The sequence below is a fragment of the Mya arenaria genome, chromosome 13, assembly GCF_026914265.1.
Source record: "Mya arenaria isolate MELC-2E11 chromosome 13, ASM2691426v1".
NCBI lineage: Eukaryota > Metazoa > Mollusca > Bivalvia > Myida > Myidae > Mya > Mya arenaria.
Genome location: NC_069134.1, coordinates 16,582,376 through 16,604,989, shown reverse-complemented (window position 1 = coordinate 16,604,989; position 22,614 = coordinate 16,582,376). Strand labels below are relative to the sequence as shown.

General features: G+C 35.5%; 2 protein-coding genes across 2 annotated transcripts; one reads left to right on the top strand and one right to left on the bottom strand.

Annotated features, from left to right (window-relative positions):
* The first annotated feature begins 7,791 nt into the window (after positions 1-7,791).
* On the top strand, positions 7,792-8,577 carry LOC128215072 (beta-1,3-galactosyltransferase 5-like). Its single transcript, XM_052921798.1, has one exon. It carries the CDS (start codon positions 7,792-7,794, stop codon positions 8,575-8,577), a length of 786 nt encoding a protein of 261 aa, XP_052777758.1.
* A 7,653-nt stretch (positions 8,578-16,230) lies between these two features.
* LOC128213248 (uncharacterized) lies at positions 16,231-22,599 on the bottom strand. The gene is made up of 9 exons (XM_052918817.1): positions 22,395-22,599; positions 20,898-21,122; positions 20,456-20,518; positions 20,057-20,163; positions 19,316-19,380; positions 18,881-19,056; positions 18,529-18,613; positions 17,734-17,762; positions 16,231-16,785 (listed from the first exon to the last, which is right to left on the bottom strand). Exons 1-9 carry the CDS (start codon positions 22,597-22,599, stop codon positions 16,580-16,582), a joined length of 1,161 nt encoding a protein of 386 aa, XP_052774777.1. The 3' UTR covers positions 16,231-16,579.
* Between the last annotated feature and the right edge of the window lie 15 nt (positions 22,600-22,614).

Genomic DNA, 22,614 nt, shown 5'->3' with positions numbered 1-22,614 from the left:
GGATGTCGGTACTGTTGTTGAAATTTAGGTCTCTCGATTCCCTACGTAACATTACCGTCGGCGCATCCCTGACGTCATTGCGTCACCGTTTCCATTCGCAAACAAGGCTTCCCTTTACGCTAAAATGCCTGAGAAAAATGCCTAATAATGGGGCAGTTAATGTCGAAGATATCTCAGCATCCCTGCACCTGACGAGGCTGGGACCAGTTTTGCCAAAAAAGGGACCCTAAAGCTACAAGAAGCATTCGTCGGGGTGCATGGGATGTTATTTGGTCACCGGTTTCACACGCGTCAAAGTATCCCCCAATTCGCGACATCTCGTACTTTTAACGCGCTCCCATATAGCTTGTAGGGGGTAGCTAATCTCGATGATATCTTCGGAACCAAATATGCTAGGAGCTCGGTAATGGTCATGAAATGTAGGTATCTCGATTCCCTACGTTACACCACCATCAGTATCTCTGACGTAATTGCGTCACCGTTTCCATTCGCGTATAAAGCTCTATTTCCCTGAGGAGAATTGAAGAAGACAAGGAAATTGACTGGCTCTGCTATGTTTTCAGGGCATGTTTGTGAATGGAAACGGTGACGCAATGACGTCAGAGATGCGTCGACGGTGGCGTAACGTAGGCCTAATAATACCTCGTAAGGGGTTGGCTAATCTAAAAGATATCTCCGGAACCAATCATGATGGGAGGTTGGTACTGGTATTGGAATTTAGTTCTCAATTACCTACGTTACGACACCGTCGGTGCATCTCTGACGTCATTGCGTCACCGTTCCCATTCGCTTACAAGGCTATTTTATACTCTAAAATACCGCAAAATATGCCTATAAATGGGGTAGGCCATCTCGAAGATATCTCTACATCCCTGCACCTGATCAGGCTGGGACCAGTTTTTCCATTTAGGGGACGCTATACCCTACAAGATGCACTCGCCGGGGCTTCTCGGAAATTATCTGATCACCGGTTTCTAGCGCGTCAAAACATGCCCAAATTCGCGACATTTCGTACATTTAACGCGCTCCCATATAGCTCGTAAGGGGGATGTTATCTCGAAGATATCTCCGGAATCAAGCATGACTTTGGGTTTGTACTGGTATTGAAATTTAGATCTCTCAATTTCCTACGTAACGCCACCGACGGCGCATCTCTGACGTCATTGCGTCACAGTTCCCATTTGCCAACAAGGCTATTTTATACTGTAAAATACCGCAAAATATGCCTATAAATGAGGTAGGCAATCTTGAAGATATCTCAGCATCCCTGCATCTGACCAGGCTGGGACCAATTTTTCCATTTAGGGGACGCTATACCATACAAGATGCACTCATCGGGGTGTCTCGGATGTTATTTGGTCACCGGTTTCTAGCGCGTCAAATTATACCCGAATTCGCGACATTTCATACATTTAACGCGATCCCACGTAGCTCATAAGGGGGAGCTATTCTTGAAGATATCTCCGGAACCAGAAATGATAGAAGGTTGGTTCTGGTATTGAAATTTAGGTCTCTCAATTCTCTACGTTTCGCCACCGTCGGCGCATCTCTGACGCCATTGCGTCACAGTTTCCACACGCTTACACGGATATTTTATACGCTAAAATGCGGGGAAATGCCTTAAAATGGGGTAGGCCATCTTGAAGATATCTCAGCATCCCTGCACCTGACTAGGCTTGTACCAATTTTTCCATTTAGATAACGCTTTACCCTACTAGATGCACACGTCGGTGTGTCTAGGATGATATTTGGTCACCGGTTTCTAGCGCGTCAAAATATGCCCAAATTCGCGACATTTCCTACTCTTAACGCGCTCCCATATAGCTCGTAAGGGGGAGCTAATCTCGAAGATATCTCCGGAACCAGAAATGAAAGGAGATTGGTTCTGATAATGAAATTTAGGTCACTCGATTCCCTACGTTTCGCCACTGTCGGCGCATCTCTGGCTTCATTGTGTCACCGTTTCCATCCACCAACACGGCTATTTTATACTCTAAAATTCGGCAAAAAATGTTTTAAAATGGGGTTGGCAATCTCAAAGATATCTCAGCATCCATGCACCTGACCAGGCTGGGGCCAATGTTTCCATTTAGAGGAGGCTATACCCTACAAGATGCACCCGTCGGGGTTTCTCGGATGATATTTGGTCACCGATTTCTAGCGCGTCAAAGTGTGCCCCAATTCACGACATTTCGTACATTTAACGCGCTCCCATATAGCTCTAAGGGGGATGTTATCTCGAAGATATCTCCGGAACCAAGCATGACTTTGGGTTTGTACTGCTATTGAAATCTCTCAATTCCCTACGTTTCGCCACCGTCGGCGTATCTCTGACGTCATTCCGTCACCGTTCCCATTCGCCTACAAGGCTATTTTATACTGTAAAATACCGCAAAATATGCCTATAAATGGGGTAGGCCATCTCAAAGATATCTCAGCATCCTTGCACCTGACCATGCTGGGACCAATTTTTCCATATAGGGGTCACTACACCCTACAAGACGCACTCATTGGAGTATCTCGGATGTTATTTGGTCACCGGTTTCTAGCGCGTCAAATTATACCCGAATTCGTGACATTTCGTACATTTAACGCGCTCTCAGGTAGCTCGTAATGGGGAGCTAATCTTGAAGATATCTCCGGAACCAGAAATGATAAGAGGTTGGTTCTGGAATTGAAATTTAGATCTCTCGATTCCCTACGAGTCGCCATCGTCGGTGCATCTCTGACCTCATTTCGTCACCGTTTCCATTCGCCTACAAGGCTATTTTATACTCTAAAATGCGGCAAAAATGCCTTAAAATTGGGTCGGCAATCCCGAAGATATCTCAGCATCCCTGCACCGGACCAGGCTGGGACCAGTTTTTCCTTTTAGGGGACGATTTTTTCATCAACAGCTTTATATCATTGGTTTCCAGACAATACGCAATAATTTGCTCATTCCAAAACAAGAAATGAAAAAAGTTGTCAACCTGTGAGAGTACAGCTTTAAATATGATTATTTTTCACTTACGTTCCTTGGTCACTTTATTTTAGGTTAAATGCATTCCCATTTATATTTATTTTAGGATTTAATTAATTTGTTTTAAAACGTTTTACAGGATAGAGCTTCAGCTACGGCCAATTAAAATGGAAATTATGAGGGCGGTGGTCTACTAGACTTTCACAAATCTTCCACTGAGAGTGTGTGCAGCATGCAGACCAAAGTCACAAAACACAAAAAGGTACATTCATGTATAGTCTTATTGGAGTGTTTTGTCACTGTTTGTAACTTTTAAACAAACACACTCAATTATTAAGTATTTCTTAAAGATTCAAATTGATTTTGCTTTCTACCAGTTATTAAGTTACAGTCAAGTGTCTCGGAGCTATTGAAATAATTTGCTGCACCGAAGAATTATTTAAAAAAAACATGGGGTTTATGTGAAGTAACAGTTTTGAGCACAACTTTATAAAACTGAGCATGCTCAATTTAAACTTTTTTTTATTTTATAATAATTATGCAGGATAATTTATTAAATTATACAAATTAACTCTCTTGATATGATGTTGTGTGAGAGTTTGAAGTTGTGGGGAATTTGATATGCTCATGTTTAATATTCGAAAAAGAATTGTATTGCATGAAATAAGAGTGAATTAATGTTTGTGGATCACAATCTAGAGCTTGAATCATGTACAAATCTTCACAGATGTCTTTACACTAAGGCAACTATAAATTAATTTCTAGATTTTCATCAGTCCTATACCGTCTTAAATTGGCGTTTATTCTTACCTACGAAGTCGATATATAACCTCCACATGTAATAAATGAGATACAATCTGAGTTCGTGGTTCGTCAAGAAGTATATGTTTATGGTCCTTTGTGCAATAAGAATGAAACAGTCATATAAAAAAAGTAAAAGAGAATATAAAAATAAAATGTCATCCCTATCCCCATTTTGAAAAAAGATGAAAACTCAACAATTCAATTATATTGGCCTAGGTCATGATTGAAGGCTCAACTCAACGACAACATTTCACACTGATGTTGGCTGTGCATGTATATGACACCCTTCTTATAAGGAAACGGTGTTCAGAATTAATTTCGCATCCTGATTTTTTACGTTTTCGTTCTTGTTTCAGTACCGTGTATTTAATAGCTGAAAACGCAAATATATTAAATGATTGGTGAATGCTAAAAGATTTACTGTGTTCTACTATCTTGTCATAAGGTAGAAATACCGTGTTTTCTGCTCCTTACTTTCAAATAAAACTCGTCATCCTTCATAAGAACCATTGTTTTCGACATTTATTCATCCTTTTTGTTAAATTACTATTAAAACAATTGCTTTAATTGTGGTAAATCTTATTTGGGAGTAAGAGTGCATCTTAAAGGTTTTGCATGTAAGCACACATAGGTTAATATCTCAGCAACTATTGCAATGAGACTTTATACAATGGCAATTCGTTTTGTTTGGAAATAGGGATGTTCAAGTTTCTCACACACTAAGCATATTTTACCAATTTACAACCAGACCATTGTACAACTACATATACTCAAAAAAAGGAACTAATTAGCTGCTTTAAAATGCAATTTCAACCAAAAATTATACAAACACATAGAGGATAATTGCTTGACTCAGTGTAAGATCGTAATATATTTCACTGAGTGAGCACCAAAAGATATATATCTATATATATATATATTTAATTTTGGTGTTTACGAACTGAAGTATATTTTTATCTTACTTTGAAACGAATAGTTTTTGTACTTTTTATAATATACCTTAAATTGAAGATAAAGTCATTTAATTACACCTTTTTAGAATAATCATCACCCCTCTGATAGTAGTTTCAGTCTCAATGTTTATTTTTTTCCCTGACCCCCACATGTAATCTTGTCCCATGTAGGACAGAAAAAAATGTGAACAAACTGAGCACTTCTTAACTCACACAAAGATTGGGAGGTAGATCAAAGAAGTGGATATAAAACGAACAATGGCCTCTTATTTTTTAGATTAAGATAAGCTTTTTGATGTTGGAACACACCAGTTATGGTGAGATGAGGACCAGTTATTTAGCAGGGTTGCAAGCCACATCTGACGGCAAACCTACCTACACGGAAAGACTTCAACAGAAAATAGTCAAGTCCCAGAAGCCGTAATCTTCATCTGAAGTGTTCTGGTCCAACAAAAAGGATATTGGTGGTGTTTTTTTCAATTGGGTCTAAGGCTTGTGCTTTGTAAACATTAGAATTGCCCTATTTAATTGTAAATGTGTTGTTCGTGATTAAACACAGAAATCAAAATAGATTACTTTATTTCATAATTCTGACCTGAAACAATTTGTTAGTTAAGTAATGGTAATTAGATAACTAAAAAATTGCAGTGAACACAAACTCAAGTTGTCTACACTCTTGTGTGTGTATATATATATATATGTAACATTATTATTCATTTCTGTCGTGTATTGTGTGATCACGACACAATAACGCAATAGGTAAAGGTAACATTACAAAGAAACAAATAATGATTGTGACATTTGGCTTTTCTAAAATTCAAAGTGTTTTCACACTTTTGCAAAACGCAAAACTTAGCTTACATTCTCGAATCGAAAAAAAAAATGAAATTTCTCTCTCGTTTAGAATATATGTCTGCACATTCAACTGTTAAATTGTTTTTTACAGCTGTGTATTCAATAATAAAAGTTATAAATTCTTAATTTAAAATTAGAGGGTTGTGTTCGGATCAAAACGATTGTTTACAATTTCGGATCGGATTAAGCCTCTTCCTTCGAGTGTCCATGGTTTGGAGACGTTAGTAAAACAAATTTATAATATAATACTCTCTGAAAAGCATAATATTTGTAGCTTAGAAAAGAGTCTCCAATACATAATATCATGCGACATTGTTGTGTGGCATCCTTCTTAAAAATGCTCTGAAATTTATGGTTAGCCATACATTTTATTCATAACATAGGCCAATACGACGTTTATAGTGTTTTTAAATGGAACGTTTTTTATTTTCTGATCCGTTTCGGACTTTGAATGTATAACTATTAAAAATCTATAATGCTGTTTTGAAGTGAACTGAATACTGAATAGATAACCTTAAAAAATGAAAATATTACCTGTAGTGATTACTGACAATACATAATAAATCTGTTTTGCGATCTATTTGAAGACCATGCTCATTTCCCCCGACATTGGCGTGAAAAGAACCATTCAACGGTGTTCTCACTGCTATACCGTTGCTTTAAATATGGATGTAGTGTCTACTGGTACGTTCTTTATTATGCATACGTTGTGATCAAAAGCATTTAAACCTATTGCTGTAGAATTCGTTTTGAAATAATACATTGAATTGGAAAACTTATTGTTATGTGATGCTGTATATTTTCAAACTATAGAGTCCTCAATAAGAGACTGAATATTTAAGATTTCTTATTTATTACAAGAAAACTGACGTTCGACTGCATATAACTCGACAAGCTTATATCAATGTAATACATCGATAAGTTGTTCATTTTTTTATTTGCATAAACCTATAACACAAATAAATAACTAATAGTATGTAATCATACTTGTGACCTGCAAATCGTTAAAAGATGCTTGTATTGAAATATTCATTCCATTACTCATGATTTGAATAAACTGAGACACTAACGTTGTGACAACGTTAAGCAATAACCTTATTATGATTCAATCTTCACACAACGTTATACAAACGTTATGTGTTTGCTGGGGCCATGTTATTTTGGATTCATTTGCAGGATACTTGTTATTCAGAGATTAATAAACAATGGACTAATACTACACCCGCCATTGTTTTGTTGATGTGTTTTATAATAACATTGATAATTTGATGATTTGTACAAGATCACACTATCTCTTTTGAAAATTTAAATTTACTGTTTAATCAATAGTTACCAGACCTCAACTTACCACACTATTTCTGTAATTTGATTTTAAATATCCTATGATATTTTTTATTCGTTGGCCATACTTTGACTTCGGCATATTACCGTTTCTTATTTGTAGATACATTTCGAAAGAACGTGGTCCTATAATCATCTGAAAATGTACATGAAATTGTCTTTTGTCACACGTTTAACTTTATGCGAGATCTTAGTTCAGCTATGGTCAGTATTACCGGTAGGTAATGTAAGGCATTTGATATGTAGAACAGTCGCTTAAATTTCTTGCTCATTACATGTTAGTCTTATTAATTACTTGTTTAAATATCTGTGCACTAGATAATCAAACACTCGGCATGGATACTATATTGATTCCCTTGTCCATAAAAAAGACTCTCCTCGTTTGAACTCCAATTCATGAAAGTGGCTTATTTTCTGATCACGAACATTTTGTGCTTGTCCAGAAAAGGGCAGTCATTAAAAATGAACCCGAGAGCTTTAAGCAAAATATTCAAACTCTTAAAACAAGTTGTATACATTTTCATTGTTGCTGGAATGACTTACACTCTGACATTTCGTAATTGGATTCTGCCAATAATGGTGGGTAACATTAATGTTTTAAACGCACAACAATCGAGACAATTTAGAAGTGAATTATTCGTCGTCAGAAAAAAGACGGATATAAATGAGGAGCCTGAAAAGTGTAACGAATGTTTTAGTGTAAATTTCAGACAGATCATTGGGCATTCGGAGATCTGTAAAACTTTTGATGGAAAGTCACATTTGTTTGTAGCCTTCATAGCAACACGAGTAGGAGAAAGGGGGTCAAGAAATACCATAAGAGAGACGTGGGCTTCTTACAGCAAAAGAAATACGGGATTTATGAGATATTTTTTCATGCTTGGTTTAACAAATAATGCAACTGCACAAAACGATTTGAAGGATGAAAGCGATGTGTATCATGATATTGTTCAATATGAGTTCGTTGATTCGTACAAAAACCTGACGATAAAGACTATTCTGGGATTTCAACATGCCGTTAAATATTGTCCCAAAGCTAAATTCATCCTGAAAGTCGACAGTGACGTGTATGTTAATGTTCCCGCGATTTCGCATCTTCTCCATAACTATGAAGAAAATAAGACTGAACTACATATTCCAAATGTCAAAGAAGCTGCTACGAAGCAGCAAATGCCAACTAATGTTTTAGAAATTGTAAAAACGCAAGCAAAAAACGGAATATTTGGGCTGTTATTGAACGATTCTGCTCCATTTAGAATGGACGCTAGTCATAATATATTTCAGAAATGGGTTGTTTCAAAATCAGAATATCCCAGAGATAAGTATCCCGATTATCTCGATGGACATGGATATGTATTACCGATTAATGTTGCTCGGGAATTGGTCCAAGTGTCGCCGAGCGTTCCGTTCTTTCGACTTGAGGATGTGTATGTTGGGCTGTGTATGGAAAGCCTTGGCTATACAATTGAACATACCAGTGGGTTTTTACGACTTCCGACGCCAGTTACAACCTGTTCTCACAAGAACACGCATGTGTATCTCGTGCACGGCGTCAACGCATCACGCATGCGTACGGTATGGGAGGCCAAGTGTCATGACCATGGTTTGGCTGCGATTGAACTTGCAAACTGGAACAATAGATGGATTAAAATGACTACTTAAAGACAACACATTCGCTTGCAATGTTATGTTTCTATTCAGCAGTTATTCCATACATCATCAAAGGCTTTTTGCGCGGTCATCAAATGTCCGCTACGTAGATCAATATCGATATAATCGTTATCGGCAGCTAAATGCCAATGTTCCCGTTTCGGTGCTGATCTCACCACCACCGGGCCCAACGAACACTTTATTACTGCCAATGACAGTGTCCCCGATAAAGATTTCGTTTGCAAAACAATATCTTAATTATCGTTAACTATACAAATAACCACGTTTGAATTAAATCTAAAACTAGATCTCAGACATTAGTTTGAAGTCATTATATGTTGGTCAGATTGGCGTAACTTACATTAACTGAACTCTTACACATTGGCGTAACAAACATCAACTGACCTCTCAGACATTGGAGTAACTAAAATTAACTGAACTCTCACTCATTGGCGTAACTTACATTTACTGACCTCTCACACATTGGCGTAACTTACATTTACTGAACTCTCACACATTGGCGTAACTTACATTTACTGACCTCTCAGACATTGGAGTAACTAAAAGTAACTGAACTCTCACACATTGGTGTAACTTACATTAACTGACCTCTCGCCGTTGGCGTAACATAAATCAACTGACCTCTCAGACATTGGAGTAACTAAAATTAACTGAACTCTCACACATTGGTGTAACTTACATTAACTGACCTCTCGCACATTGGCGTAACTTACATTAACTGACCTCTCGCACATTGGCGTAACTTACATTAACTGACCTCTCACACTTTGGTCTAAGTTACATCAACTGACCTCTCAGAAAATGGCGTAACTAAAATTAACTGAACTCTCAAACATTGGCTTAACTTACATTTACTGACCTCTCACATATTGGCGTTACTTACATTAACTGACCTCTCACACATTGGTCTAAGTTACATTAACTGACCTCTCAGACATTGGTCTAAGTTACATTAACTGACATCTCACACATTGGCGTAACTTACATTAACTGACCTCTCACACATTGGCGTAACTAAAATTAACTGATCTCTCGCAAATTTGTGTAACTTACATTAACTGAGCTCTCTCATATTGGCGTAACTAAAATTAACTGAACTCTCGCACATTGGCGTAACTTACATTAACTGACCTCTCACACATTGGCGTAGCATACATCAAACTGACCTCTCAGACATTGGCGTAACTTACATTAACTGAACTCTCACACATTGGCGTAACTTACATTAATTGACCTTTCAGACATTGGCGTAACTAAAATTAACTGAACTCTCACACATTGGCGTAATTTACATTAACTGACCTCTCACATATTCGCGTAACTTACATTAACTGACCTCTCACACATTGGCGCAAGTTAAATTAACTGACCTCTCACATATTGGCGTAACATACATCAACTGACCTCTCAGACATTGGTGTAACTAAAATTAACTGAACTCTCACACATTGGCGTAGCTTACATTAACTGACCTTTCGCACATTGGCGTAACTTACATTAACTGACCTCTCACACATTGGCATAACATACATCAACTGACCTTTCAGACATTGGCGTAACTAAAATTGACTGACCTCTCACATACTTGCGTTACTTACATTAACTGACCTCTCACACATTGTCTAAGTTACAAAAACTGACCTCTCGCACATTGGCCTCACACATTGGTCTAAGTTACATTAACTGAACTCTCGCACATTTGTGTAACTTGCATTAACTGACCTCTCACACATTGGCGCAACTTACATTAACTGACCTCTCACACATTGGCGTAACATACATCAACTGACTTTTCAGACATTGGCGTAACTTACATTAACTGACCTCTCACATATTGGCGTAACTTACATTAACTGAACTCTCACACATTGGCGTAAGTTAAATTAACTGACCTCTCACATATTGGCGTAACTTACATTAACTGACCTCTCACACATTGGCGTAGTAACAAACATCAACTGACCTCGCAGACATTGGCGAAACTAAAATTAACTGAACTCTCGCACATTGGCGTAACTTACATTAACTGACCTCTCAGACTTTGGCGTAACTAAAGTTAACTGAACTCTCACACATCGGCGTAACTTACATTTACTGACCTCTCACATATTGGCGTTACTTACATTAACTGACCTCTCACACATTGGTCTAAGTTACATTAACTGAACTCTCGCACATTTGTGTAACTTACATTTACTGACCTCTCAGACTTTGGCGTAACTAAAGTTAACTGAACTCTCACACATCGGCGTAACTTACATTTACTGACCTCTCACATATTGGCGTTACTTACATTAACTGACCTCTCACACATTGGTCTAAGTTACATTAACTGAACTCTCGCACATTTGTGTAACTTACATTTACTGACCTCTCACATTTTGGCGTAACTAAAATGAACTGAACTCTCGCACATTTGTGTAACTTACATTGACTGATCTGTCGCACATTGGCGTAACTTACATTAACTGACCTCTCACACATTGGCGTAACATACATCAACTGACCCTTCAGACATTGGCGTAACTAAAATTAACTGAACTCTCACACATTTGCTTAACTTACATTCACTGACCTCTCACATTTTGGCGTAACTTACATTAACTGACCTCTCACACATTGGTCTAAGTTACATTAACTGATATCTCAAACATTGGCGTAAATTACATTAACTGAACTCTTATACGTTTGTATCTACGCGTTTAGTGTAATTTTTGCTGTATCTGTTGTTAAACACCTTCCTAATGCATTACTGTATTGTTGTGGTTTACAAAATGACTTTGCACTCAGAATGATATTTTTTAAAAACTTATACATAAGACATCTGAATTCCGATACACCATCTGCATTAAACATTGTTTGACAAGTTATATGGGAGACAAATGTTTCTCGTTAGGAGTTGTCGCTTTAGTGTTAGTTCTGACATGAACCCATTTCGAAACACTTAACCTAGCACCCTACTTTATTTTACCTGATATGATCTATAATAGAACGTGACGTTCATTTAGACAAACATTCCTTTGTGTACAACAAATGGCCTCTAGTTTAAACAAACCATGTGGCCTACTGTTCAAACACAAACGACATTAAAGTCACGAGAATTGTGTACCTGGGCTGCAGCTTCAGTTAAATTTGGCCCTGCTACCTATTTATTAACTTAATATGGTCCATATCAAATATTACAAAAACAAACATTCTGATCATGTTTATTTAAAAGAACCTCGATCTGAAATTGCTTTATTTCCAATGCTCAATTTCACGCTGTTAAGAGGATGAATATGAATCAAGAGGTGAAGTTGTGCCTGTTTTAAACCATTATGAAAAAAAGATAAACGATATTATATGATTTCATCCCATGTTATTTACCAAATGTTTGTATTTTTTTAGAATTCATAAACAACCTATAGTTTCAATCAATAAGAACACAACGTTATGCCATACAATGTTTCATATTTCTTACATCAAGGAGAATGCATAATTTAAAAGAAATAACCTCATTATTTATCGAATTTTTCAAAACAAATACACGTGTTAATGAAATAAAACACAAAACTATATTATTTGAATTGTTATAGAGGTGTCCAAAGAAGATATATCAATATAAGTATTGATTCTACATATATATCGTGTACTGTTAATGATCTTTTTCGAAATAATCACATGCTTTTTGAATTTCGGTGGAGTAAAATCGGAGTGCTCGGATAACAGTATTAGTCACATTAGTTTTTAGAACATAATTTATAGACATAATATAACGCGGGTTAGAGCTACGCTGGTTTTTAACGTGCATTCGTGTATAGCACAGTGAATGGTCCTCCCGGACGACGACAAGTGGTATTTTAAGTGTGAAAGGTTGAAAAAAATAGCAGACTATTGTTTACTTAGTCAAGCGCTCTAACTCTGGCTAGCTGAATCTGTGAATACCTGTTTGGTTTTCCGTCCGTCAGAATTAATGGCTACAAAAGTTTTGTTTTGTCTTTTTTGCCACGATAGGCCACAAATGTCAGAGGCGTGGATGTGATGACAATGCACTATACACGCGCCAGTAAGGGCATGTCGTCGGGTACAATAAACGATTTCCGCAATTTAACAATAACTGTCTATTAGACAAGTGACATCAAACAAGTTTCGAATACTTTCGGTAAAATTTAAATAGCCATGCCAGTTAAGAAGATGCGGAATTGGACTTCACACCAAATTGTTGTCTTGGCTTCCAATTAAGCTGTGTAATATAATTCGAATCTCCATGTTGGTAAGCATGATATGAGCTTGTTACACTGTTTTCCGTGTTTCAAAATACCGTGTGTGCTTTGAAATATTACTGTATAGTACAGCATTTTAGGACATATTTCCTGAATTGTTGTACAATAGATGTCAAAATCCACGTTTGTATTCGCTTTATAATTTTACTAGTTACCGAGTTTTTTGTTGCTGTTGTTTCATGGTTATATTCAGTAAAGGTCAATGCCAGAACAAGGCTGCTCGTCATACGGAACGATCCTCTGTTTGCTTATAACATCATTAAACCAGGAATTTACGATCTTTGCCGACCTAATTTCGCATTATTAAAACAAATGAATGCACTGGATTTGAAAATATTCGAGTTTGTATTTTGTTTGTTTAAAATGTTTTTTGTTGGGGAGGGGAATTTCAGAGACTAATTTTGGAAAGAATCAAGATCCGTCGCGTGTATCGGCTACGACACAAAAGAGTTAAAAAAGAGCCCTGGCTATAACTATATGGAATAATTCTAGTTTACTACAACTTCTAAATATTAGCTTTTGTAATCGAATATCCGAATACTAGATCGAAAAAATGACCAAATATTCGAATATTATTTTTTTGCCGTTCTTTCGCATCCATAGCTGAATGTCTTTCAATATTGAGCTCATACGAGTAGCAATAATTCGTGTCTCATCTTTAACTGTTTAATTATTACTGGAACTTTAATCAATTTTCACGTAACTTACACGGGAAGGCGTATAACTAACTGCAATTTTAAGGTGACATTCGTTGGCCATTGGAGTCAATTAGGAATTCATAGTAGTAAAACTGCGTGCTTCAGCTGTAGCTTTGTCACTTTCTCAAAGGTCAAGGTCGCACACTGTTGTCAGTGGAGTTAGATTTAGGTTTTGTAGTAATTACTGGATACGATACTGAATAACGATCAAACTTTACTGATGGCTACAAGCATGAGCGGGCATGGCTAATTGTTAAGGTCTGATGAATATCTCGCTAACGTATACATTTGGTAACCATCAGATATTAAATAAAGTCTGTATTGTATTCATAATTATATATTTTTTACCTTTTCTTAAGATTATTAACAGGTCATTCATGGGTGGTTATGGCTGGTTTTCAAAATGAATCAAGGTCTGAAGAATTTTAAACGGCTTTAATTTTTGCCAGTTTCTAGGGCCATAAACTAGACAACCAAGGGTTTTCGAAAGGAAACGAAGTCTCTTGGATATCTTACTACTTTATAAGTTGAATAAACGTTGGTCATTAAATGGGCGCTCTATTGTTTTCACGAGCCATGCATATGCTGTTTTTTTTTACAAAAACCAAAGTTTCATGGTTATCTATCTTTAATAGTATACGTTTAGCGCACTTCGGATAACGAATGGAGGTTCTATTATTTTCATAAGTTCATTGAAAGAGATTGGCCTATTTCAAAGAAAAATCTTGCCATGCATTATTTTTGAAAGAAATGCATGTTTCATGTATATATTACTACTATGTACGAGTTGTGATGGTGGAATAAGAACTCTTTTATAGCAACTTTGACAAGTTCGATGGCCAGAATCCATGCATGGTAGGTCTGGATGTATATGTAACTTTTGACCAAATATTTAGATACATGCAAAACTTAAGGCAATATCGTGTTCAATATTTATATTAAAAAGTACAGAAACAAGCTCAGTAGCCAAAAGTTTAAACATTATCCATCCCCGTTTAATGGCACAGGGTAAATGCCAAAGACATAGAACACAAAAAACTCACAAACAAGAAACAGGGAACAATAGCACTCCACAAACAACAAAGTGCATATATGCTATATAAAAAAAAACTAGCTTTATCAAGGATTGTTATACAAAGCAATGCGGACGGACGGACGACGGACACTGCGCCATCGCATTTGCTCTTTGGTCAGTGGATCTTAATCCGAAATGACGGAGATATGCCTACAACTTTTTACGCAGTTCTGTCGTAGTTTTCCATTATTATTTTTACTTGGTATGTATACCTTTTTTTTAATAAATTGGTTTACGGATCCGCAGCCCAATATTTTCGAAAACTCCAATCGAAAAATGGTATTTTTTTATTTTTTTTTAAATATTGAAAAGAGTAAATCAGTTGGTTTTTTGCGCACATGAAATGATGTAACACCTGTTGCCTGTTCCTTTGCAACATAATGATGCAGTTTTAAAAATTATTTTCAAAATGGTGGCCTCAATTGAGCTGAGATCATACATAAAAATGAATTCTCATTTTCAACATACCATATGCATTTAAACTATTGTTTTGGAATAACTGATATCAAGGCTGATGTCTGTTTCAATGGTAACAAATCACATATAAATCATAGTTTTTGATGAAATATATTGTCCTGTGTTTGTCCCAGGGGGCATAAATTGTTAAACAAATTATATGGAGACTAACTATTCAAGTAATCAAAATCTGGGGTAATTTAGATTTTGTTAAAGCTGCAGAGAAATATCTTTACTTCGAAGAATTCATTACTGAATATAAAGTCATTTTTATTTACATTTTATATTCCATTTAATAAATAATTGAGTCAGTGAAATTTGTTACATTGGGCGTTTTCTGTTGAGAAGAAGTAGTGCCAAGCAATGAGGAGACACAGGCATATTCATTGTAAGGTTGGAAATATTGTTGCAAATAAGAAAACTCTTGCAGTCAGGATGTGCTTCAAAAAACAGCAACAAAAAGTGAAAGTAAAACTGAAAGTTTGTAATAATATTGACTTAAAATGTGACACTATTATAAGTTGGACGTGTATAAAATGCTTATATAAGGATAACATTTGAATTTGAAATTGGTAGGAGAGGAAATTGGACTATAAAGCCAAACATATGTGTATGACAAAGTGAGCATTTGAACATATCAATATTCATTCTATGAACATGTCTTTCCTGTTTGTTGTTATTTTGATCTTTTGGTTTTGGGTTTGACCACAAACGCTATGAAAAATACATGTACATGTTTTGTAAACAAATAAGTATGAGTATGAAATTCTTTTTTTTTTCGCACCACCCGTCCAACATTTTTTTTAAAAAAATCCGCTAACCAATTAATAAAAAAATGGTCCTAGTAGAATTCATTCTTATGCGTGATTGGCTAGTCGATGTTATCACGTGATATTACCAAGTTAGGTATATAGCTTAAATATTCCAAGGGTTTAGGATACAACACCAGACTGCAATTTTGGCGACACCGGTTCAAACCCGGTCTCCGACTCGATTGTTTTTGTACATTTTGGTATTTTTATACATTTACAAAATTTATATATATATATATATATATATATATATATATATATATATATATATATATATATATATATATATATATATATATATATATAGTATACCGTGTAAACACGGAACATAATAAGGATAAATTAGATTAAAAGGAAAGTGCATGTAAACTAGATCTTGATGTGTCAACAGTTTTACGCATTACGTGTTCAAAAGACATTCAAACTGCTTTAGATTTCGGGTAAATTCAACATCGAAAAGACTTAAATAATTACAATGAAGATCACATACATTCTTTAAAGCACAGAAAACGTTTTTGTTTATTGACTCTAAGATACGATTTGACTCTTAGATACGAACGTTTACACTGCCAGTATGACATTAAATAAGGTAAGTACATTTTCAATCATATTGTAGAAGAGAAGAAGTTTTGCCTTTATCCAAAAATGAACATGTTGAATCAAATTTCATGTACATATGACATTGACATGTTATAGTTTCTCTACATTTTCACCATACACTGGATTATGAAAAGCGCCAACAATTTCCCTTCCGTTACCATCTGCTTCATTTATTCCAGAATTTAAGTTGACGTTCTTCGCTAATTGCCTATGTTTGCGAACTGCAACAACGACTACAATGCCCAATCCCACGCATGCGCATGTCACGCCAAATGCTATTATAAACACTTTGTAGTCTGAAATAAAAAATGGACAAGTGAACATCAAATGATGTTAGCCAAACGGTAAAAAATCATGGAATGGAGTTTTTTTATAGTGAGTATCTCGGTATTTGTCTAGTTTCCAGACTAAGGATGGTAAAGCAATATTTTTGTTGTATCCGAACGGTTTTCAGAAATAGACCAAGCCATAAAAATGGAAAATTATTTATAAGTAGACAAAAGGCCATAAATGTGCCTACATTTAAACATAACTTACATAACTTATTACAACAGAGCGTATAATTACTGTCAGCAAGCAATATATAAGCATCACTTATATAACTTGTCACAAAATAGCGTGTTCTTACTGTGAGAAAGTTAAGAAAGTATGCATTTGATATCTTGAACGGCGGATAGGTAATTAACAAAACAAATGTAGTACAGATAGACAAACAGAGGAACGGACGTAACGACGGACTAGTCGGACGAACGGACAGGGTGATTACTATAGGGCACCTGCATTTATTTTGCGTTTGAACAAAACCATAACTAATGTCACATTTTTTAAGTATGAAAGTTTCAAAATTGCATAGTTGTGCCAATATACTTGTCATTAAAGAGCGTATTTTAACTGTGAGCAAGTAACGAAAGTTTGAACTGAATATCTTCAACGTTTATTTTGTTATTAACAAAACCATAAATGTCATAATTTGTATGCATACAAAGGGCCATAATTCTGACATTATATCAGCACCATTTACATTACTTGTCACAAAAAAGCGTTATGAAACTGACAGGAAATTCATACAATAGTGCATTACATTGCCTTAACAACTGGATCATGCCCAGAAGCATTGTAGATAATCACCTGAAACGATAGTGTATTTCATTGACCAAGACAACTGGGTCATGCGCTGAAGCACTGCGGACAGTCGACGGACATCTTTTTCAAGGAAGTATACGATAAATTGTAAATTCGTGTACCTGTTTTACCGTCTTCCTGTGAAACCGGTCTGAAAATGTAGACAGAGTGTGTTAGAATAAGGGATACACCGATGATCGAAAACTATTGAAAAACCTTTTTTTGCTCCTGAAGTCGGCAGTAAACGGTTGTAATTTTCGGAACTTTTTTGTTGTAAGAAACAACTTCAAAAACAAGTATTGTTCTCTCGATGGATTTGACTAATTAGTGTTAATTTCAAAGCAAAGAAGATAACTCTGATCGACCAAATGTTTTTTTTTTCTATCATTCATGAATTATCGGTTAGAAAATATTTTGGCAACTGATCCTTATTGTTCATATTTTCAGATTCGATTATGATATCGATTATTGATAAAAAATAACATTCCAATTATTACGATCATCGATTATGTCTAGTTTTCAATCGCTAATAAGAATTGTTTAAATAATCATATAAGTATTTATATAATAATATGTCATAATGGCATTTAGGCAGATGTTGCTGCCCGTTTAATATAACAATATGCCGCGCTCCTTTCAAAACAAACTATTTTGTAAAACGTACTTGTTTGAAGTGTAGCTTGTTTGTTTTGTTTATGTGTTACAAACGACGAATTATAAACACGGACGTACATTCACTCAGTTGAATGGAATTGAAGTAGTTCGATAAGACAATACCAAACGGATTCTGTATACATTTAATTACTCTATAGAACATCAAGCATAATAATATTAGTATAATTCTGGATGCTGCAAGTAAAATGCTACATTTACTATAATTACTTACACCAGTATATTTGTAGCAGTGTGTAACTGACCTGCATGTCGGTGTTCCTTTGTCATCAACCTGGCAGCCAGTCTCACATGGATTTAAAGACGTAAACACACTGCATGCATCTAGGGCTAGAAGTGTTTTTGAAAAAAACTTACTCAATGGTACAAACAGGTATCAATCTTAATACAATGGTGTCAATCTCTGAGACGCCTTCACAAAATACAACGTCGTTTTCTTTATTACATTTTACATTCTTTCAGAAAATAAGCATGTGGGATCTAATATTTCTCTTAATAATATAAATGTTTTGTTCTTCCGAAAACCAGTGAACTCATTGTCAAATACTTTGCCGATTTCTTAAATGAACAAATTTGACCTGCCTAAGCCATCCTTACCATTGCTACTTCCAAGACGAACGTTTTCGACAGCAATTTGTTCACCATCTAGCATTAATCCTGATGAATTGCTGTCAGTAAAGGTCAACAGTTCCACAATAGCTAATGACAGTTCTTGAAGTGCTTGTTCCTCGTCCTTCACCAATACATCGTGTTGCACAATCAGACTTCCTTTACTATTGCAAAATAAAACAGTACCGAACATGCACTTAATATAGAAACAAACGTGCAGCTTTTAATTGCTGTAGAAAAAGTAACGATATATACTTGTTACAAAATAATTACTTTCACTTTCACAATCAGTAACTAAATTTAATAATCTAGTCATTGAAAACTTGGATGATTGGATGCTAGGGGTCTGCGATATTTAAGCAGAACATAATTAAACTAATCAGAGAAAATATAATTGGTATTATGCGTATTGAAATATCAAACCTCAACGATCGAATAAAAACATCTATCAGCCAATCGTCAAGACGTTGTTTGTAATAGTTCGTTAACTGAAATCAATACAACATAACAGCCCTTAAGGAAAAAAACCCACAAATAAATTATTTTCGGATAGCTACATTAACTATGGTGTTCAAGTTTAATACCTTGTGGCACCATTTAATGCTGACTAAATGACCTAAACTACATTATAATTAAAGTTTTATTACATATTTTATTTTTGTTCTTTATATTTCAACTGATATCTAACATAAAAAAATCAAGTTTAAATTAATAAATATTAGCTTTTATTTTTCTGCAATTGAAACCATTTCAGATGATACCATAAGAACATGTGGCCACCAGGCATCCCCATTTACATACTACTTGTGTTTCGGAAATCTTAGTGCGCATTCATTGTTTTCTCTCCTACAATACCAGTAGAAAAGTAATAATACATATTTGAAGTATTTCAGTAGAATGACGATATCTTCTTTTCAAAACTAAACTTGCCAACAGAGTAGTTTCTGAGATCAGTACTAAGCAAGTGTAAAATAAAGAAAACAACTAACAATTTGAAAACTATATTTTTATTCAAACTAGGCTAGCAAGACCTAGAGGACTTGGTGCCGAATGTTTTGCAAATTGATTTCACGTTCTTACATCATTAAATTGGATTTGTATTAATAATAAAGAATGTGAGATTAATGCAATTATATAAATTTATCTCTATCTGATAGTACAAACCATAATGTCAATCTTTGCAGCATATGTTTCGTAAGTGGTGTTATTTTCTAAGTTATCCGTCGCAGGCATATCAATGGCAACACGTATAACTACAGAAACAGTTCTTCCTGAAAAGGATTTTAGTACGGTTTATAACGTTTAAGTGGTATAATAATTAAAGACTGATTGAAACCATATTTATTCTTTTTTAAATCGATTAGCCTTGCATATAGTATTTTTATCAATTTTACAATTTATTCATTAATACTGATTATTAATTATTTTGTATTAGTCCCTATCTTTACAATATTGCAAACAGATTGAAAATAATTACTGCATATCCACCGCAATTCCAGAGTTTTAGATTTTAGGTTTCAGAGAATTAAGTTGCGTTTGTATTTTAATGCGATCAAGATATACCTGATTGAGGAGGCTTCGTTGTTTGGGGTGATCTAGTTGTTGTTTTTTCCGCTTTACCATTTCCTACACATACATAGTAAACAGTAATACCGGTAACACTAGTGATGGTCGCTAAAACGCATTAGTTATTGGATTTGTTTTGGCTTGGGTAAACTCAAAACCAACAAGAACAAAGGGCTTCTAGGATTATAAATCTCAGTTTTTCCTTGAATAGTCTATTTAAGATCCTTTTTGAATATTAGTAGTAAGATGTGTTTGATGATAGTTTGATAGATTTATAATACATCATCATACAACCATATTGTTTGTGTTGTTTCAGATGGGAAGAGGCTGAATTAATGTTTCACTACAAAGTTTAAAATGAAATAATTAAACACGTTACGACGGGCTTTAAATAAACTGTAGTCATTTTCATATACATATTTTATTAAGAATTCCCTACCTATGCAAGTGTCATTTTGCTGGTCAAAGCCTTCCACACATAGGCAATCATAGCCCCATTCTCTGTTGCGGCATGATGAGTTCGGCATGCTCAAACAAATTGTCGGTTGTTTGCATTTGTTGACATCAGTTTCGCATCGATTGCCTTGCCAGGACTGATAACAATTACATTGTTTGAAAATCGGACTACACTCAAGTGTGTTATTTTCGACACAATCGCACGATCCTGTTAAAGAAATATAAAGAGGTTTAAACACGCACACATGGATTATACCCCAAAACTACTTTATTTTTAAATTATGTATAACGAGGGTGTAATTGAGTTTGGTTAGTGGTCACCGAACCGGACAAATGCGATTTCTCCGGGAACTAAAGTACAGTCTTGCCCAACACCGCGCCAACGAGAGTGACCTAGCTTCAATACGTACAGCTTTCTCCCCAATTGTTGTGTAACAACAAAAGTTTAAACTAAAACGATACAGGGCATGTATCAACGAACAGGAGCTGTATTGATAAGCGACGTATGCATCGATGTTGTCGGTCATTACTTGTTGGAACCTCGGGTGGGTTATTGTCTTACAGCTCTGCTAGCATTCCTATTCGCTACACTTCCCCTCGTTGTCCGTAACAAAGTATCAAATTTTATTTGAATTACTTCAATATTGTCCTTGTGCTATGCACTAGAAATATGTATGCGCTGCATCGGTAAGGTAACTTAGGCGATTTCTGTGCCAAAACTGATGATAGAGTTGTTGTTCTACTTAGGAAGGCAGCCTAAAACTTTAACAAAGGATACTAACTCCAATGATATGATCTTGTATACTGCACTTTCGCTCATTGGCCTTCATCCATTTATATGGTTTCTAAATACTGGAGTTATTCTCCGCAAATAAAAAATATTTAAGGACAACAACTCAATAAATACTACAAATAAAGAGTTATGGTTATTCTACACTGCAATTCCTGTCATCGCCCTGAAGTTAATATGATTTTCTCAATGCATTACGATTAGTGATCTGCACAAAAAGGAAGGACGGGAGTTCGTGAAGACGGAAGAAAGTGAGGACAGAAGATCGAGCGGATGGCATGACGATTTTATTACTCTATTTAGCCAAACATCCCTTTTGAGCATACAAATATTTTCCACTATCATTTGAAAACGACAATACGTCCCTGCGCGACAGCACCTTATAATTTTGGGGTTTTGCCCAATGGCTTTATAGAAGGCGCCACATTGCTCTCACTATTTCTATATTGGCTTCCCTTAAAAGAGGGTCTGATCCTTCTTTCGAACTCGAATCTCTTTCACCAAAGAATACGTTATGATCGAATTGAATTGTTTGTTTTTTTCTAGAAAAACAGTGGAACACGCTTGAAAGAGATTAAAGACACATACGTAAAATAAGATTTGATCAGAAAAGCTTAATTAATTAATTATGGATCAGGTGAGCTCAACAAGTAAATAAATGTTTTTGTAACTTAATATAAATTTAATTACCTTCTGAACATCCTCTATCCACTTGAAATTCGAAAAAGAACTCTTTGAGTGGTACACCGTCAGGCTGAACACGCACTATAACTGATGTGTTGAATGATTTGAAGGGTCTGCTGATTTCAAGTTGTCCAAGAGCAACTTTTGTATCTATCTGGTAAACACTTTCTTTGTTGTAACGCTCCAGTGGATGCACCCATGTCGGTAACATCAAGCTGACCACGTG

Coding starts and splice junctions, on each gene's coding strand:
- LOC128215072 (XM_052921798.1), top strand. CDS start 7,792: ATGCTTGGTTTAACAAATAATGCAACTGCACAAAACGATTTGAAGGAT.
- LOC128213248 (XM_052918817.1), bottom strand. CDS start 22,599: ATGTTACCGACATGGGTGCATCCACTGGAGCGTTACAACAAAGAAAGT. Junction 21,123..22,394: donor GGATAGAGGATGTTCAGAAG/GTAATTAAATTT, acceptor TTTCTTTAACAG/GATCGTGCGATTGTGTCGAA. Junction 19,381..20,056: donor CTGCAAAGATTGACATTATG/GTTTGTACTATC, acceptor TATTGATTTCAG/TTAACGAACTATTACAAACA.